This window comes from Scardinius erythrophthalmus, assembly GCF_964197995.2.
Source record: "Scardinius erythrophthalmus genome assembly, chromosome: 13".
NCBI classification, from domain to species: domain Eukaryota; kingdom Metazoa; phylum Chordata; class Actinopteri; order Cypriniformes; family Leuciscidae; genus Scardinius; species Scardinius erythrophthalmus.
Window position 1 is genome coordinate 19862572 of NC_138233.1, and position 24402 is coordinate 19886973.

A 24402-nucleotide genomic window follows, 5' to 3' on the forward strand; every position below is an offset into this window, starting at 1 on the left:
TCCATTGCATTCAGCTCAGACTTCAAACTCCCAACTCAGGTAAAAAATATGATTTCTTTTGCTGTGATGCTGTAGATTCAGCATCTTCCAATTGTCTCTGCTGAATAGCAGTGCAGGAAAAAATGTGTTCTGTTCATTAACTACTTCTGAATACCAGCCCAGCCACTCCCTTTCTGTTTTTTACACAACAATACCCAAACACTCCCAGTGCTGTGTAAGAATGACCACATTCTTACAATGCAATAAATGGCTCTGACTGCCATCTTGCTATGTAGTATATCCAAGAGTGAGATCTTTCAACTGCCATATAACAAACTTGTCCAGTCTCAGGAGCTTGATCACTCTTCCGCTTGTGGATTGACCCACCTGACCTTTGTTATACTTGGCTGCGTTTCTTAGTGAATTTGGAGCTCTGCTCCAAAGCTCGCTCTGCAAAGCTTTGCAAACGTGTTTATTGTAGTTAGGGGTTGTTTTTAATTTTTCCTCTATTTTAATCTCAATAATTCTTCTAGTATTTTAATTGGCCCTTCCACAAAAACATATTTTTGCATCAGAAAATAATTGTGACACCATGAAAGCTACTAATAAATGCAAACACTTTTTTTTGGAAGACTGTGGCATCCATTGCATGCAGTATAACCACTAAAGAATAATACCTTGGCGACATTTTAAATTCGAAGATTTCACAACAACTTTAGCGTCACTGTGCTGAGTAGCAAAACTATTGACTGTTTTCAAACATGTTACTCTGAACACGCTTCCTATTTGACATTGGTCAGAATTTTTCCATTGCTTTCGGCTGATGTTGCTGTGTCAGACTTTTAACTGTTCATGTAAATGATCTCTCTCTCTCTCTCTTCCTGTTTCCCCACGTGTCTCTGTAGTGTGGAGGAGATGAAAAGCGAGTGGACAGCAGGACAATCTATGTAGGACGTCGGCCATGTCCGGACACAGAGGCCTTCATCCCCTCCAAATTCTGTGACAACAGGATTGTGTCCTCCAAGGTAACTTCTGGTATTTGTTATATCACACCTTGTCACGAATATAAAAGTAGGAGCTGGGATGTACTTAAGCTCGCCACAGTGTAATCAGATTTTACAGGATAACAGCATTAGGGGTTTTGTTCCCTACAAGAGCCTGTTTGTAATTTTCTTTAGCCCGTAATTAGCAAGTGTTGTTTAATGCCATGGCAACTGCAGCGCAGCGTTAACACATAAGACATGTGTGGTAACAGCAGCATGTTGAGAGTATGGCTGGAGCATGATTCTCTCAAGCCCTGGTGTTCAGCCACCTGTTCCTCCAGGTGTGAAGAGACTGTTGGAACCCCCTACTGAGTCTGGGACGAGACTACATTCTTTCCATTTTCTCTTTTTTCCCTCTCTATTCTTCCATTTTACGCTATTCACAAACTGCAGTAAATCTTACCATCCCCTTCCACCCAATGAAACACCCTAATTTGCCTGTCAGAGCAGTGCTTGAGATCCGGCTGATAAATACGTAGTTGCAATTAAACTTCAAGTGTTCTGGGTGGTTGACTCTGCCCCCCTCCTTCCTGAATCTCCTCATTCAGTCGATAGATGAGGCGTGTTTTAAGATAGGAAAGGAAGAAACGAGGGAGTAAGAAGTAATAGATTTATCAGACCTGTGGCATTGTGGTGTACGGTGATCAATTTTTCTCTGGCATGAGACTCTAAACACACTTTAATTACCTGCACTGCAATGTTTACACTTCTCTATGCATCTGCTTTGCATCTTCCCTCTCTAACTCCCTTGGATCCAGTTTTTCCTTTTAAAAGAGGTCCAGACCTGCCACATCTTCTCGAGTTCACCTCAGCGTAACATCTGCTCTGTTAGAAATGATGATGCATTCCCTTTTATCTTATTGCAGGCTCCTCAATCTGCCTTTCCTCACTTTCCTCACTCTTGGCGATCCATTATTTAGCAGTCATGGCTATATTAGGTGGAAATAGCTGTCTACATTCCAGTTATTTTTCTGTCTCTTTCTCTCTGTCTCCCCTTCCACATTATCCAGTCAGTATTTGCATTTATTAGTTGTATTGCTGAGTATTTGGCTTACTGGGTAATTCAAGCAGATATTCACTCTCAAATTTGTATTTTTACTCTAGAAAGTTTTATTTGAAATAAAATGGTTCACAAAAACAAAATATAAAACACTTTCTTTTATATGCTCGTTTTAGATTCGGCCTTAAATTTGATGTTAAGTATTAATGAACTAGTGCACTTCTGCTGTTGTGTCTATTTCTAAAATAGAAGTGGATAAATTGCGAGACACCTTCAAACGGATCAGGTGGCAGGTTCCCCTTTCCGGGGTTCCAGGCGATGAGTCGTTAATCCGAATCAATGTAATACCTGCTGGCCCAGAGAGCTGCTGCCCGGTCACACACATCAGAGCGCTCTGGAGCTATTGAAGTCACCTAAGCTCCCTCTCCCAGAAAAGCACAAACACAGGAGCTGATGAATATTGAATGCATTTAATCCTTCCTCTAGCTTTTCATCAGGATGTAGGTTTACAATCACATGGCTGTAAAGGAATAGTTCACATGAAAATAAAAATTCTGTATTATTTTGCAGTGTTCCTGCTGCATTTCCATATAGTGAATGTGAACGAGGACTGAGACTGATAAGCTCAAAAAAACACTATATTAAAAGTCTTCTGAAGTCAAACAATGGCTTTATGTGAAGATGATTAAATGATGGCTCAGCTTTAATTTTTGGGGAAAATAACACTTTTTTTTTTTTACAACTTTAAATGATTATAGTAATTGATTGACAGCTTGTTGGTTTTTAACTTGTTACATTTAATTTTGTTTTTGTTTTCTCACTTCCTCAGTACACCGTGTGGAACTTCCTGCCAAAGAACCTATTCGAGCAGTTTAGAAGAATTGCTAATTTTTACTTCCTCATCATATTCTTGGTGCAGGTAAGTGAGCGCTTTTGATCAGTCATAAGCGTTTGCCATCCCTAGAGAAACACCCTGTGTGTGTGTGTGTGTGTGTGTGTGTGAGGATACCAGTGTGTTTATGCGTGACTCATAGCCTGGCTGCTTCTGCTCCATGCTGATCTGATGTCACTGGACCTGTGATAATGGCAGAGAGAGAGACAGAGACGGGGAAGCCTCTGCTCCACTCCATAAAAGCACATGAAGATGACCCTGGATAAACTAGAGAGTGGAACCGTATAAACAGTTGATGCCATTTAAGTGTGTGTATTGAAAGGGTAGTGGTGGATTGATGAAGAGCACATGGTCTTGGTGCTGTCAGGTTCATAAGGAGTGAGAAATGAAACGCACGATTTGACACCTGATTTGGCAGCTGATTTTGTGCGTGAGAGATTAAAGTATGTGGTAATGAATGTATCAAAAACCTGCAAATGATGCGTTCTCAGGCACTATATGGAGGTATGTTAGCAAAAAAGACTTACCATTCAAAAGTTTGGGCTCAGTAAGATTTTTTTTAATGCTTTTGAAAGCTCTCATGCTCACCAAGGCTGCATTTCTTTGACCAAAAATACAGTAAAAATGTTAATAATGTGAAATATTATTACAATTTTAAATAACTGTTTTCTATTTGAATATATTTTAAGATATAATTTACTCCTGTGATGCAAAGCTGAATTTTCAGTGTCACATGATCCTTCAAAAATCATTCTTATATGCTGGGTTTTTTTTTTGCTCAAGAAACATGTATTATCAATATTGAAACAGTTGTCAGGTTTAATATTTTAGTGTAAACCGTGACTTTTTTTCAGGATTCTTTGATGAATAGAAAGTTAAAAAGAACAGCATTTATTTGAAATAGAAAATTAACATTAAAATGGTTCTTTACTGTCACTTTTGATCAATTTAATGCATCCTTTCTGAATAAGTATTATTCATTTTTGTCATCCGAGTTAAACTGAATGTGATTAGATAGGACTATGCACTGCAAAATGGAAAAGGACTTTGTAAAAACAAACAGACTTCGACTTCAAACTTGACCATTATAGTCTTTCTTGCAAATGTATTAAGCTTATAAGCCAATTATTTTAATGAATCAAAATCAGTCGCATTAATTAGCAGTTCTTTGAAAATATATGAAAAAACCTCTGACAGATCAGTTGAAAGCAGCAAATTCATATAGAAATATAGATGATGAACCAATTTCTCACTTAACGTAAGGATTCTGTATCACATGAATTAAATGTTTTAGATCAGATTATGGCGTAATGTGACATCATGGTTTATCAAATTTTCATTCTTCTTACTAAAAGATTGACTAACTAAACAAGGGAGTTTCAGACAGTCTATAATAAATATGCATGCCTCATTATGTCTTATGTACATCCATGTTGTGATGTGATCTGAGTGCGCGTGTGAGAGAGATCCCCAGGAGTTTGCTTGGTTCTGGCATGCCTCTACTAATCCTGCTTTTCTCTTGAGGGGCTCCTTATTCTCACCGACTAGCTCTCCCCATGCAGCCCACTATTATAACAGCACGAGGGAAACACACACGCGCCTGTCACACAAGACCTGCTCTTAAATCACCAGCCTCCAAATAGAACCGCTCTATTCTCCTGAGGCCCATTGCAAACGCACCATTGCAATCTCACCGTCTTATGCTCATTTCTTTCTCCCCATCCTTCCATGTCTCTTCATCCTGCCATTTTTCCATACCACACCCCCTCTCTTTTCCTCATTTCTTTGTTCTCCCCCCTTCTCTCTCTCTCTCTCTCCCTCTCTCTCCCTGTCCTGTACGCCTCTGCAGCACAGCACTGCTGACGTCAGCAGCTAGGAAGCCCTCTGTAGTTCTTTTGAGCCACAAATAGACACCGACTGATAAAAAAGCACCAGTATGCTAAAAATAGCACTGCGTGCCTTCGCCGGGGTCCTGATGGGAAAAGAGAGATGGGAGGAGAGGAGAACAGAAGGAGGGGAGGAGTCGAGGGGGATCTGTCTTTCACACGCTCATTTTGACACACATTCTGCTGGAATGTTCTAAATACCTGTGTGTGTGTGTGTGTGTGTGTGTGTGTGTGTGTGTGTGTGTGTGTGTGTGTGTGTGTGTGTGTGTGTTTGTGTGTGTGAATGCAGATGAGGGATTGCGCTAACAAGCAGTCAGTGTTCAGCAGAGTGGAAGTGTGCATAACCTTAAAGAGGAAATTAGCACATAATCTTGAGTAAACGTTAGAGAGAGTGAGAGAGTGAGAGTGAAATGAGATGTTTTTGTGCATATACTGTTTCTTAGAGCAGATCGATGTGAGAGCGCTTACAGTATGATTCACCAAGTCTTCATCAAACTATTCTGGGTTGATCCACAAAAATTCGACATTTTTATTTTAAATAAATGATTGATTCTTATTTAAAAGCATATGCAGGGGAAAACACGACGCACATAAGTGCCATGCCAGGCTGCAATGCTTTAAAAATGGAAACAAGGGCACATCTGCAGTGACATCTATACCACAAAACTCTGATTTTGCTTCAGCACCCAGATTATACATTAGATGTAAAGTGGCAAGCAGAAAACAAAAATGTCCTCAAAGCAACATTGACTTTTATTATTAAATAATACCCTCGTTAAATTTGATTATTTGCACGTAGCATGAGACCTGAGCATGTCTGAGACCAGAACAGGCCAACAGAACAGATCAGTTACCCACCCGTTGAGAAACATTGGTTTACACCTGTTCAAACACGCACAGGTGGGAGCCTGCGGGACATTTTACAGCCTGAATAAACGTTATTTTACACCATCTTAAATAAGGCCACCCACCAACGATATAAATTCCATGAACTTTATATTTTTGGGGAATTCTTATGCGCTAATTTAATGTTTAATGTGGCTCTGATGAAGATTTTAATTGACGTAGAATTGTTTTTGTTGGCAGATAAGAGCAGACATCTTTTAGTACAGCTTTTATGCTAAACTTAAGATGCCTCAAGAATCATTTAGAGAAATCAAATAGTGCAGCGCTTCTCAGCCTTTGGAAATATAGGCCTCACGTATTGGACGTATAGTAAAGTTATTTTCTCTGGCATCTCTGCTGTAATTATGACAATGCTGCTTATTTTCAATAAATGCTGCTTATTGTTGATTACATTAAAATACTATGTTATTAATATATAGTTTATGTAATTTAATGATTATTATAATAATTTAATATTTTCAAATAAATTAACCACAATTAATTTTGTGATTTCAGAATATTCTGTACGTTTTTCAATAAAAACAATAATTATTGAGGGGAAAAAATTCTCAATTTACATCTCAATTATTATTATAAGTAATTAAGTTTTTTTTATTTTTTATTAAGTCATTCTCTGGCTCATTTGGAAGTTAGCTGAGGCCCCCCAGTGGGCTCTGACCCCTTCATTGAGAACCGAGTAGTGAGGTAGTACTTAAACATTTCTTCCCTTATATCGGCACCTAGGTGTCAAGTGTTTAACTTTCCGTATCTTTCCTTGAATTTCCCTAAAACATATAATGTTTGTCACGTTATTTATGTGCAGTATGTAAACACTACCTCTTTATGACAGTAGGACACATTGAACAGATTGTATTGTGGTTCCTCACAGCCTCATTTTAATTTGCAACCAGTTAAGTTATGGCATCTAGTCCCACTAAGGTTCGTGTTGTATTTAGTAACTCGCACGTTATGTGTCTGCCTCCGTAAGGTGTTTTGGCGGTAACTGATGTGTTCAGCGTTAGCTTTGGGAATTGGCTCCCTCGAGGCGGCGGTTAAATGAATAGTATTTGCTTCTATGCGGTGGAACAAGCGAGGTGGGTCTGGCAGTGATGGGTGGGGGTGTTTTGTGTGAGCGTAAAAACGACGAAGGGGCAGCACTTCATCAGAGAAGTGACTATTTCATTACAGTCGCTGATGAACTGTATCAGTGGCGCTGTCTGTAACTGAGCGATCCAGAGGAATAAACTCCCACTACGCATGCATTTTTGTGTGTGTTAAAAACAGAAAACAAATGAAAACATAAGACAGACTGTGCTCAGCACTTTGGGCCGCATCACTCTTAATATTTTTAATCGAGTGGGAAGCCGCAGTGGGCTCCATCCAGATGGGCCTTTATCAATTTATAAAAATAAAAAAAACGATGTGTGGGACCACTGGCTCCCACAACATCCATCACTTGTAGGAACCACAAGCGCATTAGAGCACTTTCTGCTGACCGAATCCTAGACTCAGCCCTGGCTCCCGGGGAGAAGGGTCAGTCTCAGTAGGGAAACCAGGCATGGTATTCACAGGGGTCAAATGCTTCTGCTTCCTTTGGCGTTTTTTCATGTTTTCGTTTCAAAAGTACCTTCTTGAACTGCTAAACTTAAAGGGATAGTTTGCCTTAAAATGTAAATGCTGTCATCATTTACTCACCCTTATGTTGTTCCAAACCTTTATGAAAATGCTACGGTAAATTAATTGATTATGGATAAGTTTACTTAATATAGACGATGGAAAACCATAGATCTAATGGGACATATAATGTAATTTTACAGTAAAATAGTTTAAATGATCAGTTTTTTACAGTGAAAAAACATAAATTGACATTACCTACATTTCCTGACACTTGATATTTGATGGTTCTACAGTTAAACAATTGTTTCTTTGTATTTATTTTTGTTGTTGTTGTTATAGTTATGTATATTAGGTTTTTATGTTACCTCTTATGTTGTTAAATTAATATTTATTACATTATTTTATTGGTATTGTGTCTATATATTACTCAGCTTGTGGGAAAGCTAGTTAGGTAGTAAGCTAGTATTTTTGTTATATTAACATCAGTTAATGAAATGTTTTTTACTCTAAATTTCAAGTTCATTTTTTTTTATATTTCTTCCATATTGTTTTATATTCTGCATAAGAAAGAAATTCAAACAGGTTTTTAAATGACATAAGGGTAAGTAAATAATGGCAGAATTTAAATTTTTGAGTGAACTAGGTCTATCCCTTTAATGTTGCTTTCTCATGCAGATGTGTCGCGTTGGCAGGAAAAGCCACCCTTCTCTTCCTCTTTCTGTTCCTAATGGCAGTGCCACTGCTAAACAGCTGTCAGCAGACACCTGGCAACTGAGAGATGTTTATAACTTAATGGGCCACTGTTGAAAGATCTGTGCTCCTGTGAACATGCATGCACACAAATGGCGCTCGTTTCTCAAGGTGTTGCATGATATTTTAGCATAAGCTGCAGGACAGGATTTAAAGATGCCTGAGTGTATTTGGGTTAGCCTGCAAGCTCTAACTTGTGGATGTTAAGCAACGGCTTGCGTGTGGGCTGAGGAGGGGGATGTTACATGATTGGCCGGATTGCAAAGCGGTTTAGATGACGTCTAATGGCCGAGTCCAAAAGTAAAGTGTGTGTGTGGATGTTTCAGATCAGGTTATTTGGGATTATTTGGTCTTAGACTGGGTAAGGGCTGAATGTACTTTGTGGTGTTTGTGTGTTAAAAGTGTGTGTGTGATCAGGATGATGGGGATTATTAGCTCTGAGCTGGAGTGCTGCTGGTCTGAGATGGGCTTTCACCTTCTGAAGTCCTGCCGGCTTTACACTCTCTCCCTACAGGAATTTTGGCAGCGATATGCCACACACGGCATCTTTGTGTTTGAGCCTTTTTTCTGCAGTGAAAATGCCGTTTCTCACTGTGCCTTGTGGTTTTTGCACTGGCCGCTTTCAACCATGCCCTGTAGGGTTCCTGTGTGTGTGTGAGAGGGAGACGCAGTGTGTTGCGTGTTGGCCGTAGCTCATTGGACGAACAAAATGTTCACACCTCTGTGGGTTTGACTTCATAACCTACCCTATTTTTTTCTCTTCCATAAATACACAAACATAGAGGAAGTATAAATGCACCAAGTGGTTGTAACCTTGGTTTTTTTTTTCTCCTGAAAGAGTGATGTTTGTACTTTCTACTGCGTGACAAACTGCTCATGTTAAAGATAGACTGGTGTTACTGTTTTCAGCAATCGGATCTTAGATGTTCAATCTCACGCTTTCCAGGTTATGATATGACGCATGCGTTTCCTGTCCAGCTGCATTTTTAAAATGCAAACATTAATGTGAACATCTCATCGCCCTGTCACTTCTCTACTTCTCAAAACATTAGGCCTTTAATTTTGGACTATTATTCATGCCGTTTTAAAAATCTATCTGTTCTGAGTTCAATACAAGTTAGCCTAAACTCTTTGAACAGTTTCTGTGACCATACCTGATTACCAGAGAAAATAAATTTGTCTCATGCAGCAGTTTGTTAAATCAAACATAAACAATTAGATGTAATCTTTAATTGTTAAATGTAATCTTTAGCAAATCTCCAAATGAATATATATTTTTCGTACTGTAACTGTACATTTAATTTATTTTGGCAAAATAGTATATAATTCGAATTTTGGCTATTTGTCGGTTATCGACCAAAACATGAAATTATACCTATACTCGCCAAGTACTTCTGAATATATTTTAAAATGTAATTTATTCCTGTCCAGTTTTCAACAGCCATCACTCACATGATCCTTCAGAAATCATTCTAATATGTGACGCTGGACCACAAAAACCAGTCACATGGGTCACGTTTTTGAAACTGAGATTTATACATCATCTGAAAGCTGAATAAATAAGCTTTTGTTTGGATAGGACAATATTTGTCTGAGATACAACTATTTGAAAATCTGGAATCTGAGGGTACAAAAAAATTTAAACATTGAGAAGATTGCCTTTAAAGTTGTCCATTTATGTTCGTGATTGTGCTGCATTTACTCACAAAAATAAATGTTTTATATATTTACGGTAAGAAATTTACAAAATATCTTCATGGAACATGATCTTTACTTAATATGCTAATGATTTTTGACATAAAAGAAAAATCGATGATTTTGACCCATACAATGTATTGTTGGCTATTGCCACAAATATACCTGTGCGACTTGTGACTGGTTTTGTGATCCAGGGTCACATATGTTGATTTGCTGCTCAAGAAACATTTCTTCTTCTCAATGTTGAAAACAGTTGTGCTACTAAATATTTTCCTGGAAACTGTGATGTTTTTTCATGATTCTTTGAATAAAAAGTTCAAAAGAACAGCATTTATTTGGCTTGTTGTTGGCATGACTGACAATTTTCAACTCCCGTCATGACCATTTTTGCAAGATACTCACAAGGAAGAGACATGATACAAACATCCACAAAATATTGTTGATATAGAGACAAATACACCCACAGGAATAGTAGGCAACCGAAAACTAAACGTTTATCCTCCTTGAATGGGAGCTCCACTGCTGAGCGGATGTTTAAATCTTAAATAATACGCATTCTGAATAGGAGAATTGAAATAAGCAGCAACAAAGAAAGTAAGCGTCGCATTTCGGATCTCTGAAATATCTTGCCCTATAGATTTCTATTATGAATGTTAATGCAATGCATGAATGTCAATGCAACTTCAAAGTAAAATGATTCTGTAAATGTAAATAATGTTATATATGTGTGTCCTTTCTTGAAGGTGATTGTTGATACCCCAACCAGCCCCGTGACCAGTGGTTTACCTTTGTTTTTTGTCATCACAGTGACGGCCATCAAACAGGTTAGTTGAATTATGTTCTGTTTATGCCCCTGTCTGCTCTTTTCATCCTTTTCGAACTCTTTTCTCATTTCTTTCTCGCTTTTTATTCACCTGCCGCCTCTAGTTTCTCTGGCTATCGCTAAAGCACTTGATGTTTTATAGCCGTGTGTCACTACTTAAATAATGCCGACCCCAACCGGACCCCAAAGTCCATTTCGCACGCACAAAACAAATGATCCGAGGGCTTGTCACAACACAGGGGTTCTCTCACAGCTTTAGATGTATTGTTTTAGGATCAACTTTTTCCACCGGCCTGCCGCAAGCTTTTTAGAATAGCACAATGGAAGGTGGACTTCCTTCCAGATCTCTGTGGCCTCACACTGAGAGAGGCTCAGGCCTTAATTGGGCTTTGAAATAAGATCCCAGGGGGCCCGTGTGACCCCAGCCCACTTTGACTTCAAATGCCTTGACTCCCTCAGCTCATTCACGTAGTTTCCTTTATTAATACAGGCCTGTTGTATGCAGTGAAAACCAGATTAATTATGTGTGTATTTTACAGAGAACATATATTTTATATATATACTAAAGTTTTTTCTAGTCGACTAGTAGCCGTTCATTTAACCCATATTAAATGAGAGTCGACTAATCGCACGTTTATATTAATTAAAATACTTAAATATATACTGAGGAGAATACTAAACCATAATGAGCTTTTAATAAATATAGGCGTAATATATATCCAATTCCGCTTTCGAGTGCATGCATTAAGCTTAACGTTTAGTCACTAGTAGGTGGCAGCCCTAATTTTTTGTATGTGAGAAATGTATTAGACTGGCTCAGTCCTCATTTGACCTTCTTTTGTTTTCACACACACCAGCATGCCATTCTCACATTCTCGGTATCTCTTCAGGGTTATGAGGACTGGCTGCGGCACAAAGCAGACTATGAGGTGAATAAGTACCCTGTGACGGTGTTAGAGGACGGGCGGTCAGTGAAAAAGGAGAGCGAGAAGATTAAGGTATCTTTCTGTTGCTACACCCTTGCCAAATTTCTCATATAACATGCACCGTGGGAGCAGGGTGTGGCACGCTGCCATACTTCACACGTGGAAAAGAAGAATGCCCACTAGGGGTGTTCACAGCTGGGAGTGCTGTATATGAAATGGAACAAATGCGCTGTACACTATGAAACCGTTAGGGTCAAAGACGTTGGAAGTGTTTGCCAGTCTAGCTAGTTAGCTGTTAATTAATTGTGTTAGAGCCGATTTATGTAACTTGTCAAAAGTCTTGATCAAATAAATGCAACCCTGATGAGCAAAAGATTCTTCTTTCAGCAACATTGTTACTATTAACAATCATATACCCAAACACATTCGCGTACTGTATTAATACTCCTACGCAGGGCTTGACATTAACACCCGCCAACCCGCCATATGCGGGTAGATTTCAGCAGTGGCGTGTAACGCAGTGACTCCTACTAGCCACTTTGACGGGTTGAATTTTATGTAATATACATTTTCATTTGTAGTCTTTTAAAAAAGAATTTGAAATAATAAACTAAGTGCAATCTAGTGTTGTCAAAAATATAGATTTTTTGATACATATCGATCCTGAAATATCTGAAACTCTTCCGCAGGAGACACAATACCAGCTGCGCGTTCTCGCTCTCTCATCTCTCAGACAGCGAGTTGACACACAAACCCGTGTCCCTTTACTCACTTGTTTCATTTGCTCTGGATGAATATTGTTGGTGTTGCAGGGCTTGAATTTCGGAGTGGGATTGGGCGTATACAGCATAATTTTACTCATTTCCGCAGATTTTGTGCTCACACCCAAAGTGTGGCACCAGAAGCCTTCTTTTTTTTTTTCATAGTAATATTAACAAGTTTCAGTGTTTGATTAGAAAAAAAACATTTACTTATGAATAAGAACTTTAGTACCACACTGGGATATATATCTCCCTAATATTAGTACATCAAGTGGCAACCCAGTGTGGTACTAAAGTTCTTATTCATAAGTAAATGTTTTTTCTAATCAAACACTGAAACTTGTTAATATTACTATTAACTTTAAGGCCCTGGAAAATGCCAACTTATTAACATGACATAAGAAAAATTAAAATTTTGTGAAAAGCAGCTAACATTAGCCTGTACAAATCAAGGGACACTTGTGGATGTAGCTGTGTTTTATTATTTGCTTTACATTTTAAAATTCTATATTTTTATTTAGTGATTTGCATGTTGAATCAGAACAAACCTGCAACCCACCTGTTAAAGAAGCAGAATATTTGGTTTTGTCTAAGACTGAGTGTTGTGTGTGTGGTTAATGTCGAAGTGTTTCTGCTCAGGTGGGCGATGTGGTTGAAGTGGTGGAGGACGAGATCTTTCCATGTGACCTGATACTTTTGCAGTCCACTCGAGAAGATGACACTTGTTTTGTCACCACAGCCAGCCTGGATGGAGAATCCAACCATAAAGTGAGCTTTTGCACCTCTTACTAACCACATGGGCACAAATATCATTTTTTTTATATGATTATTGATGTTATTTTTAAAAAGCTGTCTCTGGTCTCTGCTTTCCTTGCTCTTTTAAGGAAGAATCACCTGGTGTGTTTTTTTTGTTCAAATATAAACTGAATATGAAATATGTATTCCTTTACTTTGCTTTAGTCAAACTCTTTAAGTAGGTGGCCCAGATCTCCTCGTCATCATCATCATCATCATCATTCTTCTACTCTTCATCTTTCTCCCTCTTCCCTCCGTGTGCATTTGTGTGTTCAACGCAACCTGGAATACTAATTCGCCTGTCTTTCCCTCAGACACACTACACAGTGCCAGACACAGAGAAGGACCTGCAGGCTCTCTCTGCCACCATTGAGTGTGAACAACCCCAGCCTGACCTCTACAAGTATGAATACCTTGATAGCACAAACACAAACCTAACAGAAATCTCTTTCACTGCCACCAAAACATGAGGCATTGTGAGCGAACTGCAAGAAAACCTTTTTTGTAACATGTTGGATCCAGTTTGATTTCAGATCAGCAGCTAACAGTGTGGTTCATGGAACAGTCAAACACTATCTGGCCTCTCCGCTTGAGTAATAAGAACAAACAGACCTTGAAACAAACACAAGCTGCAAGTTCAGAGAGGCAGTCCAACTGTAATAGCAGTTTTTTACTCCAGCGCCCCCTATCACTAAGCACATCTCTTTATAGCCTCTTTAGGTGGAAGAACATTTGCATTTCTGATTTCTAGAGCACCAGATGTCGCCTGCTAAAATTCAGTCTCAAAAAAAAAAAAAAAAAAAAACCTTCAAAGGGCTGTTGCCAATATGCCAGACTGTTGGGTCATCACCAATGAGCATCTTCCTTGTAAATGGTTCACTTCGTACAGGGCTTATTTGCATAGTGTACTGTATTGGAATACAGATATTATCATCAAGCCTCTATAATGGGGAAGGAGTCTATACAAAATAAACGCTAATGCATGTGCATGATGGCGTCGGTAATTTGCCCCCGTGGCTGATGAATGTTTTCAGGTTGACCTCATCAAGTAGTCTTGATTATATTCATGTTACGTCTGCACAATCGTTCAACCTTTTTCCGTATGTTTGTATTTGAGAGAACATGTATAAGCCTGCTTAACTGTAGCTTGTTTGCTTTTCTGCAGGTTTGTTGGCCGAATGCACATTTACAAGGCAGACCAGGAGCCAGCAGTAAGGTGAGACTGTCTTTGGTCTGATCCCATGGGCCCACTATATCCCACAGTACCTCATAACCACTCCAGCTCTGTCTTTTCCCTTTGCATTAGCCTCTGATCATTATTCCATCGACCCGTAACGCCATAGCAGCATTAAAGTAAAGCCGGCCTGGCAACTTTTCAAGCCCTGCTTGCTCTTCCATTTGTCACTGGGCCGTTTGAAATGTTTTTATGAGTCTCTATGCCGTGTCCTTCACAAGAGCGGGCTAGGCCAAACTTGCCTACATACTTCCAGCAATGCTGCTCATTAGGAGCCACTTTAACATGGGATTGGATGCCAGAATGTGTCTTTATTGACATAATTGTTCGTTTTTATGGTTTAATTTAGATCTTTGGGCCCAGAGAACCTTCTCCTCAAAGGTGCTACATTGAAAAACACCAAGAAGATTAATGGTAGGTCCCGGCACCATTTAATTTGACGTCGACAAATTATATTCACCCGAATCACTCTTCATTGCCTTTTCTTTTAAAGGTGTCGCAGTATACACAGGCATGGAGACAAAGATGGCGCTCAACTACCAGGGCAAATCTCAGAAACGATCAGCTGTTGAAAAGTGAGTGACGAGAGCAGTTTTATACCCCAGTGTGCAGTAAGGTTCAAAACATTGATTTTCGGATTATTAGCAAAGTTCATTTTAATGATCCAATATTGATTGTAAATCCTAAGATCGATCTTTTAATCTACCGGTATGTCTGGTTTCTTTTTTTTTTTGGTTAATGTGAAAATAGTGTCTCCAATCTTAACCATTAATTGTAACATTAGTTATAAATTCGAGTGAATCAAGATAATATGAATCAGACCTTAATTGGTTTCCAGAGTTTATATAACCAAAATATATTTAATTATCTTTATGCAGATATTTTATTTATTGATTGTATTTCTTTATTTATCTCCTATAATAAGAATATTGACAGCAACTATGCATAATAAATAAAATAAATAGTAAAAAAAAAAAAATACGCAAAAGAAATTCTTAGCATCTTATTTTGATGTGGTAACTTGATTAAGTACATATGCGTTTCCTCTTTTTTTTTTTCCAGATCCATCAATGCCTTTCTGTTGGTGTATCTGTGTATCCTCATCAGTAAAGCTGTGGTGTGTACTACACTAAAGTACGTATGGCAGAGCAAAGACGGCCAGGATGAGCCGTGGTACAACCAGAAAACGCAGAAGGAGAAAGACACTAATATGGTGAGCAGTCTGTGGATTTCACATCTGACTGATTTTAACATGATTGCATGAATCAATTAGCAACTCCCTCTATATCATCAGTCATTCTTGATGCAATTAATATAAATTACAAGCTAATCTGGTCTCTGGTGGCTGTGGTCAGCTCTTACACAGATCATACTTAATACATCATAATTAGGAAATAGCTTTATGTTTAACCTTCATGTTTCTTGGCTGTTCCAGACATTATATTGGGCTTTGAAGAGACTGAATGCAGGTTTTCTGTCTTTATTTCAGTATGTGAAGATGTTTACAGACTTCCTCTCCTTCATGGTCCTTTTCAACTTTATAATCCCCGTGTCCATGTACGTCACTGTGGAGATGCAGAAATTCCTGGGCTCTTTCTTTATCACTTGGGATAAAGACTTCTTTGACCCGGAGATCCAAGAGGGCGCGCTCGTCAACACTTCGGACCTCAATGAGGAACTTGGCCAGGTTAGACACAGGATTACTGTGGCATATCTGACTCAAAAAAAAAAATAAATAAATAAAAAAAATAATTATATATATATACATACATACATACATACATACATACACATATGTATGTATATGTTATATATATATATATATATATATATATATATATATATATATATATATATATATATATATATATATATATATATATATATATATATATATATTATATATATATAATATGTAAATGTGTTTTAGTCTGAACGGCCAAATGAAAGTAAATCATGACATGAACATAATCTGAGCTGTCCCTGGCTCTTCCATAGGCAGTGAGGTCATAGATCATCCTGGGCTGGTTATGCAGATGATTGCTCTAAATTACAGGCCATGCTTCGTTAAACTGATTTATGCAAGCAGACTGGTTTTGTCACAAATTAATTGTCCGTTCTTATCGTTGGACTCTGTTAATTTGGAAAGGAGTGCTTTATTGCCTGGATTTATAATTGGTAAGGTCAACATTTGTCTGCACCCTGCAGGTGGAATATGTATTCACAGACAAGACGGGCACACTGACCCAGAACAACATGGAGTTCATCGAGTGCTGTATAGACGGCTTCCAGTACAGACACAGAGACGAGCTGGACGGCTTCACTGTGACGGACGGGCCTGTGAGTAAACTGCAGCAGAAGGCTGGACTGGTGAGTTACACTCATTCTGAGACCCAAAGGACCTCAGATGGGATTGATTTTACACTTACGGATCGTGTTGTTGAATGTGTTCACCTCAGTATGTAAACTGACTGCAGACCTTTTAAATTATGAATCCTCTGAGGCTGAGATATAAACACAAAGGCAGTAAACATCAAATGTTTGTGTTGGCAGGCTTTTTTAGGACTTAAGTTATGTAGATTAACTCCTTTTTTATAATACACTAATATGCTCCATAAACGGATGGTCTTTTGAGAGCACTTCCTCTTTCTCCTTGCCCTTGTTAGTTTGTTGTGCATATGATCTGTTTACTAAGGTTGTCACACTACCAAAATTTTAGCATTCAGTACCAATACCAGTGAAATTTTACGGTTCTCTACCAATTTTGATGAACTAATGTTATTGAACTACCTTTATTTAACCCTTTAAGTCGTTTAAGTTGTGACATACACAAAAGTAAAGAGTCATAACTCCAAAACTATAGCAAAGAGAGTCAAACGGTAGGTATTGTTTGATAGAAAACGTTTAGTAAATATAAATTTTCATTTCATTTGGGCATTTTCATGCTGAGAAACTGCTGATAAAAGACAAAAAAAGTGTGCTCAATGGACATTTTACATATCTTTCTTATTTGACATGCAATAACTCAGGAAGGAAATAAGGTAGGAGGACAATTCTTTTTATGGTGAAGTTCCCCTACATGCGAGCTGCATCTAGATCTAGAATTTTGTGGTGATAGCATAAAGTAATCAAAAGTTACAGTGTTTGGAACCAAGGTAGCTGTTTTGTTCAGCCCTTGACACCTGGAAGACATTTTTTAAATTGTTGTTTCCAGACATACACAAAATATAATATCTTTATATCTAAGTGTTGGATCTAAAGTTTCGTCAAAGCCCAAACTAGTCATGCTTGTTGTATTCGACTCGGTGAGACCTTTCAAATGACGTATGACACATGACTATCTGAGCAGTATGATGTTTTTATCACATTGCAGTACATAATACAATAAATATTTCATAAATTATGAAAACAATTTTTTTTATTTATCAGCAAATTACTCAGCACTACTTTGGAGTTAATCAAAGTTCAGACTCTGCTTAGTAATTTAATTATGTACATAATAAAAAAAAAATTCTTTGGGTTTAAAGGGTTAAAAAGTTAATTACATTAATTACAGTACATTAACACTACCGTTAAAAAATTTGGGGTCAGCAAGATTTTTTTTTTTTCTCTTGTTCATCAAGTTTGATCCTAAACTTTTGAACGGTATAATAATATTATAACAAATGAAATGAAAACAATGGTGGAAGCTAAATTATTCAATTATTTACCAATTAGCTTTCATGTTTAAAGGTACTTCAAGTTTTTCCAAGTATTGAAGTAAACATGCACAAATATGCATGTTCATAAGCAGCTTGTTATTTTTCTGTCTGCTAGGAGAAAGAGGAGTTGTTTCTGCGGGCCCTGTGCCTGTGCCACACGGTGCAGGTCAAGGAGGACGGAGCGGAGGAAACTCCTGGGGACCAAGTTGATGGTGTTGATGGGATGTTTCCCCAGCCAGAGGAGGAAAGATGTTTCATCGCATCTTCTCCTGATGAGATTGCACTGGTCAAAGGAGCCATGAGGTGGGACCATGATATGCAGTTATTATTTCTTCTTGTGGCTGATAATGGTGGGATCGCTGGCACTTACTGACATAACTTTTATTCTGTTTAGATATGGCTTTACCTTTCTTGGTTTGGAGAGTAAGAGCATGAAGATCAAGAATAGGCAAAATGATATAGAGGAGTAAGTTATGATCATTGACGTCTCATAAAACACAACATTATTGCTAATATACTTCTTCAGTTCTTACACCCATGGATGTTTTTTAAAACCTGGAGCGATATATAATTAGATTTGCGTATTTCTACATATTTATTAAACTTTTCAGGTATAAATTGCTCCATGTCCTAAACTTTGACCCAGTCCGACGGAGAATGAGCGTCATTGTGCAGACCAAATCAGGTGAGCTAGAGATCATTAGTGATGCTTGCTAAGGCTTTTGCTATTGCTCGTATGCAGGGTTAGATATTTGAATTGCATAACTTGTCCTGCACCATTTCTGCTGTTGACATGAATGATAACTTAAACCATGCGACTTGAGGTGAAGTGACCTTTTTAGAGATCAGTAGTAGATGGACTGAGCAGGAAAATGCCATAGGTTTACATTGAAGCCATAACCCAAATACAGCTTGAAATTTTCTTTCTTTCCTTTATCAACCAATATCTACAAAAAAAAAAAAATTATTAGTTAGATTTTTTTTTAATTCTTAATTTAATTTATTTCTCATTTTTTTCTGTTTTTTTTTCTGTCACAGTTAAAATGCTACATATTATCACATCAGAATGAGTTGTTGTTAGGTTAATTTATGCAAACAGTCTCTGACTGCTCAGAACACCACAACCACTTAGCAACTCCACAGAACATCTTAGCATTGTGGTTGTGAGTTTTGCAGATGATGTAAGAAGCAAGTTTCTGTTGTAATCTGTAACTCTGAATGTCTCTCACCTGTCTCCTACTGTATATTTAGGGGAGACGCTGCTGTTCTGTAAGGGAGCCGATTCCTCCATCTTCCCAAGAGTCAAACCAGAGGAGGTGGAAAGGATTCGGTTGCACGTTGAACGAAATGCAACGGTACAGTAGATTACAGAATGTTAATGTATTGCAGTGTCTTTCATTTTCAAGGATGTTATGACCATATTGACTTTTTAAATATTGAAAAAGTTTGTGTGTTTGGCTCACCAGGAGGGTTACCGTACACTGTGTGTAGCCTTTAAGCAGCTGAGCGCTGAGGAGTATGCCGTGGCAGACACTGGGCTGAGGGAGGCGAGACTGGCTCTTCAGGACAGGGAGGAGAAACTCATGGCCATTTATAACCAAGTGGAGACGGGCATGAGTTTGATTGGAGCGACCGCTGTAGAGGACCGGTTGGTGACAAAAAATGGCTATTTACACCATGTTTTTGTCTCAAAGAGAAGCCCTGGATAGCTTAACATCTTAACATCTTGTGTCCCAGACTTCAGGAAGAGGCAGCGGAGACCATGGAGGCCTTGCAGGGTGCAGGGATAAAAGTTTGGGTGCTGACGGGGGACAAAATGGAGACGGCCAAGTCCACCTGCTATGCCTGCCGCCTGTTCCAGAGGGGTACGGAGCTACTGGAACTGACTGTGCGGACACTGGAGGATGGGAGGACAAAGCGCGAGGACAAACTTCTTGAGTTGTTACGGGACTACCATAGAAGAGCAGTGCTGGACGCCCCACCTGTCAAAGCAGGGGTCACCAGGTCAGACCCTTGACCTCTTACTGGCTTTTTATTGAATAATATTGAATATACCTGCCAATATTGAATTTATACTCATATTTACATTTTTGACTATGTGTCACCTAATGCTCATCTAATTGGATGTTTAAAAACATGAATAAATGTAATAAGAAATATGGTATTGAACTAACTTTGTAAAGTTATGATGCCTAAATTCACTTGTAGCATTTAAGACAATATTTTTGAATTTTGATGTTTTATTTTTAATTTATTTAGACAAAATTATATAGAGTTTTAGTATCTGCCATTTATCAGGTCTTAGTCATAACATGAGCATAATTATAGGCTTATCGTATCAACCAGAATTTTAATATGGGTGTATTTAATTACCTAATTTACTGTCATTTTTGTACCACAGGAGTTGGTCTACATCAAACCAGGAGTACGGCTTCATCATAGATGGTGCTACGCTGTCGATGTTGATGAACCCACCCCGTGATGCAGATGCCTGCTTGTACAGGAACCTCTTTCTGCAGATCTGCCAGAACAGCACTGCCGTCCTCTGCTGCCGCATGGCACCCCTGCAGAAAGCTCAGGTCACACCTGCAGGCTGACACTTTGGCATCTCTTTATGGTGCCTATAATTAAATGCGCTTATACTTTATGAATTAGTTGGCTAAAGTTCTCTTCTACTCACTTTAGATCGTGAAGATGGTGAAGAACTCCAAAGGTTCCCCAATCACTCTCTCCATTGGCGATGGGGCCAATGATGTTAGCATGATTCTTGAGGCACACGTGGGCATTGGTGAGATCTCATTGTGCATACATGTAAACTACTGTTAAAAAGTTTGGGCTCAGTTTCTTTTCTCTCTTTTTTTTTTTTAAAGAAATACTTTGAAAGAATAATTTTATTCAGCAAGACAGAAGATTTGGATGTCAAATAAATGCTAAGAATCCTAAAAGAAAAAATATCACAGTTTCCACAAAAATATAAAGCAGCACTTTTTGAAGTGAACTTTTTTCAATTTGGAAAATATTAATAAGTGTTTCTTGAGCACTAAATCGCCATATTATAATGATTTTTGAAGGGTCATGAGACACTGAAGACTCGAGTAATGATGCTGAAAATTCTTTTGTGCTTTTCCATCACAGGGATAAATTATATTTTAAAATATATTCAAATAGAAAACAGTTACTTTAAAGTCCATCTGAAATCAAAATTGACCCTATTTACTTTGTTAGCACATATTACTAGTCTTGTGGTGAAAAATTAATCCGTGCAAGTTAATTGAAAAAAAAAATAATGGTTTGTCGTCGTAATCTTTAATCAAAGTCTGAAAAGTTACTTCCGGTCTGGAATGGCGTTCCTTCTCTGATGACGTAGGTTTGACGGCTTGGGTTGGGAAACGCTTAACCACTCCCCTCAAATCGTTAGTCTGCTATGAGCGAGAGATGGAGAGGAGGAGCGCTAGAGTAAAACCCTGCCCTCTGTTCAATATTCCGTTTCGCTGGGAAATACGTCACAACACTGGAGAAAAGTCGTTTGCAACTTCCGGTTCACGCGGACTTTAAATTGTTGTACTATAATTCTTTTTTGATCAAATAAATGCAGCCTTAGTTAGTATAAGAGAGTTCTTCCAAAAACGTAATCAAATCCTACCGACTCTAAACTTTTGAATGGTAAGTGTACATTATTAAAGTGTACATATCTTGCTTAGGATTTTTGTTGTTGTTGTTGTTGTTGCGATGGAATGTGATGGTGTTGTTTGTTCTATTGTGTGTTCAGGTGTTAAAGGAAAGGAGGGTCGTCAAGCTGTGAGGAACAGTGATTATGCCATCCCTAAACTCAAGCACTTAAAGAAGCTTTTGCTGGCTCATGGGCATCTCTACTATGTGCGCATTGCTCATCTTGTCCAGTACTTCTTTTATAAGGTACATCTGGCATCCAGTGACCCGTGTGTCAATCTATAAATATAAAGGTACTTATTTTAGTGACTCTTTTAAACCTTTTTTTCTCTTCTCTCCCTTAGAATCTTTGCTTCATATTACCTCAGTTCCTTTACCAGTTTTTCTGTGGATACTCTCAGCAGGTATGTGCAAATAAAGGACCTGTTAGAAGACTACATCCCAGCAGGTCCCTCTCCTCTGCCTCTGCTCTTGACTTTGCGTCTTTCCTCTGCATTTCTCTCTGCCCTCCTTTGAACTGATATTTATATATATCAGTTGTGTCCCATCTTTTTCCTTCTTCCTCCTGTAGTATTGCCCTGTCACTTATGCAATCGATAAAAAAAAATGAAAATATATAAAAAAAAACCAGCTCTTAACCAATTCTCAGCTGTGGTTTCCTGTTATTGTTCTAATGGATCTTGATATCACATTTTCCAGCATGTGTTTTGTATATTAAGCGACCATTGCATGTGGCCACACAGTCAAGATTGTGTGCATATGTGTGATGTCCTTATTGTGGTATTAACCTCCCCGGTGCCCCCGTCCTTTCCCTCGCTCCCCTTCCCAGCCCCTGTACGACGCAGCCTATCTGACGATGTACAACATCTGCTTCACCTCCATGCCCATTCTGGCCTACAGCCTGCTGGAACAGCATATGTCCATCGAGGTTCTGCTGGACAATGCCACCCTCTACAGGTGCCAGTCTGCACTGCAACTCTTCTGATTATTTCATTTGTACCATGCTGTTGCTGATGTACTGTGTTTTTATCCTTCTTACAGACAAATAGCCAAAAATGCCATGTTACGCTGGCGCCCCTTCCTCTACTGGACAGTATTAGGAATTTTTCAGGGTCTCATGTTCTTCTTTGGTGTCCGTTTCCTGTTCAGCAATCCAGCACTGCAGGATAATGGGCAGGTTAGAGCTGGTTTGCTTTTTAAAATTGGGCATGAGTCGCAATAGTGACATACTATACTCTATTGTGACATACTATATCCGCGTGAAATGGCTTCTCGAACAAAATTTTGGGTGGGACTTGACTTTGTCTGGCAGGAATTGATTGGCTTGTTGGATTATGGTTTGCTATTGCTATGATGTCATGTGAGTGACAGGTTGTCCCACCCTCATTCAAATAAACACCTCATCAGAGAAGAGAAAATATGTTACAAGTGGGTGGGGGAAGTTATTTTGATTAAAGGTTACAAGGGAACCTAAAAAAAAAAAAAATGTGTATATATATATATATGAAGAGTTCAGATGCAAAAGCCTTTAAGTGCCATCTGAAATTTTCTTCTAGAATGATCATTTTTATCAAGCTTGTATATTTAAGTTCAATAATTTCACTTAAATGGCAATGCAAATTACCTATTATTTGTCATATATATGTATACATATATGTATATGTATATGTTCACAGATAAATAATGAATAGTTCTACAATATTCCATGATTTAATGGTGACTTTAAAAACTGTATGAATGAAAAAGCGGGGATTTGATTTTCTCCTTCCTTTTACAGGTCTTTGGAAACTGGTCTTATGGAACAATTGTCTTTACAGTCCTTGTTTTCACTGTGACATTGAAGGTTGGTGGCTTGATTAGTTCGTCTTTAACTTCTAAACTATAAAAGAAGTATCTCAGATCTTCATTTGTCAGAGACTGACTGTTTCCCCTCTCCCAGCTGGCTTTAGACACGCGGCACTGGACGTGGATCAACCATTTTGTGATCTGGGGCTCATTGGCCTTCTATGTTTTCTTCAGTTTCTTCTGGGGAGGCATCATATGGTGAGGAAACGTTAAAGTCTCCAAAGTCCTTTCTTCTCTTTTAAGGGCACGCTTGATTTTGTCCATCAGGAATTCATTGTATCGTTGTCGTTTGCTAATTGCTGCAAGTCTCATGTGAGTGACAGGTTGCAGGAGGGGATTTCTTTACTGATAATTCAGATTACAGATTGCGGTCCACTAGGGATTGTTTTTTTTGTGCTGCGGCTCCGCATTGTACAGCTCTGCAAATATAATTATCAGTAAAGATAAATTAAATCAACCTACATTTAATCGCATGAGTTAACTTGTCTAACGCTCTTGTTTTCTCTCTCTCTCTTATTTTCTAGGCCGTTTTTGAAGCAGCAGCGTTTGTACTTTGTGTTTGCTAACATGCTAAGTTCAGTGTCTGCCTGGCTGGTTATCATCATCCTCATTCTCCTCAGTCTGCTGCCAGAGCTCCTTTTGGTGGTCCTCCGCAAGCCCAGAGGCCCCCATTCACGACAGGTATACTTCTCCCTCCGATTTTTACTCCTCTCGGACTTCCTCAACTCTTAATTTCTACCATTTCCATCCTATTCTCCCTTATTCTTCCTGATTTACCTTCTCTTCTGTTCTTCTTTCACCTTCCACCGTGTCCTAACCAGGCATGACGTGACGCAGTCATGGCCAATTAGAAGATATTTGATGCTTAATTCACAGTTATGTTGACCAGGATTTAGGA

The 24402-nt window shown here is 38.5% G+C and overlaps 1 protein-coding gene across 3 annotated transcripts in view; it reads left to right on the top strand.

The window, feature by feature from the left end:
- Positions 1–24402, top strand: part of atp11c (ATPase phospholipid transporting 11C (ATP11C blood group)) — a 58915-nt gene that overhangs the window by 26506 nt on the left and 8007 nt on the right. For all 3 annotated transcript variants that reach the window (XM_081382917.1, XM_081382916.1, XM_081382918.1), the window contains exons 2-28: positions 885–1004; positions 2852–2941; positions 10494–10574; positions 11464–11571; positions 12900–13028; positions 13370–13458; positions 14221–14271; positions 14639–14703; positions 14783–14864; positions 15352–15502; positions 15779–15976; positions 16498–16659; positions 18106–18293; positions 18385–18456; positions 18602–18675; positions 19242–19345; positions 19457–19638; positions 19728–19994; positions 20392–20569; positions 20676–20778; positions 21760–21905; positions 22004–22063; positions 22489–22616; positions 22701–22836; positions 23437–23502; positions 23599–23702; positions 24029–24185. In XM_081382917.1, coding sequence (XP_081239043.1) covers positions 885–1004; positions 2852–2941; positions 10494–10574; positions 11464–11571; positions 12900–13028; positions 13370–13458; positions 14221–14271; positions 14639–14703; positions 14783–14864; positions 15352–15502; positions 15779–15976; positions 16498–16659; positions 18106–18293; positions 18385–18456; positions 18602–18675; positions 19242–19345; positions 19457–19638; positions 19728–19994; positions 20392–20569; positions 20676–20778; positions 21760–21905; positions 22004–22063; positions 22489–22616; positions 22701–22836; positions 23437–23502; positions 23599–23702; positions 24029–24185 — 3291 coding nt within the window. The remainder of the gene's footprint in view (positions 1–884; positions 1005–2851; positions 2942–10493; positions 10575–11463; positions 11572–12899; positions 13029–13369; positions 13459–14220; positions 14272–14638; positions 14704–14782; positions 14865–15351; positions 15503–15778; positions 15977–16497; positions 16660–18105; positions 18294–18384; positions 18457–18601; positions 18676–19241; positions 19346–19456; positions 19639–19727; positions 19995–20391; positions 20570–20675; positions 20779–21759; positions 21906–22003; positions 22064–22488; positions 22617–22700; positions 22837–23436; positions 23503–23598; positions 23703–24028; positions 24186–24402) is intronic.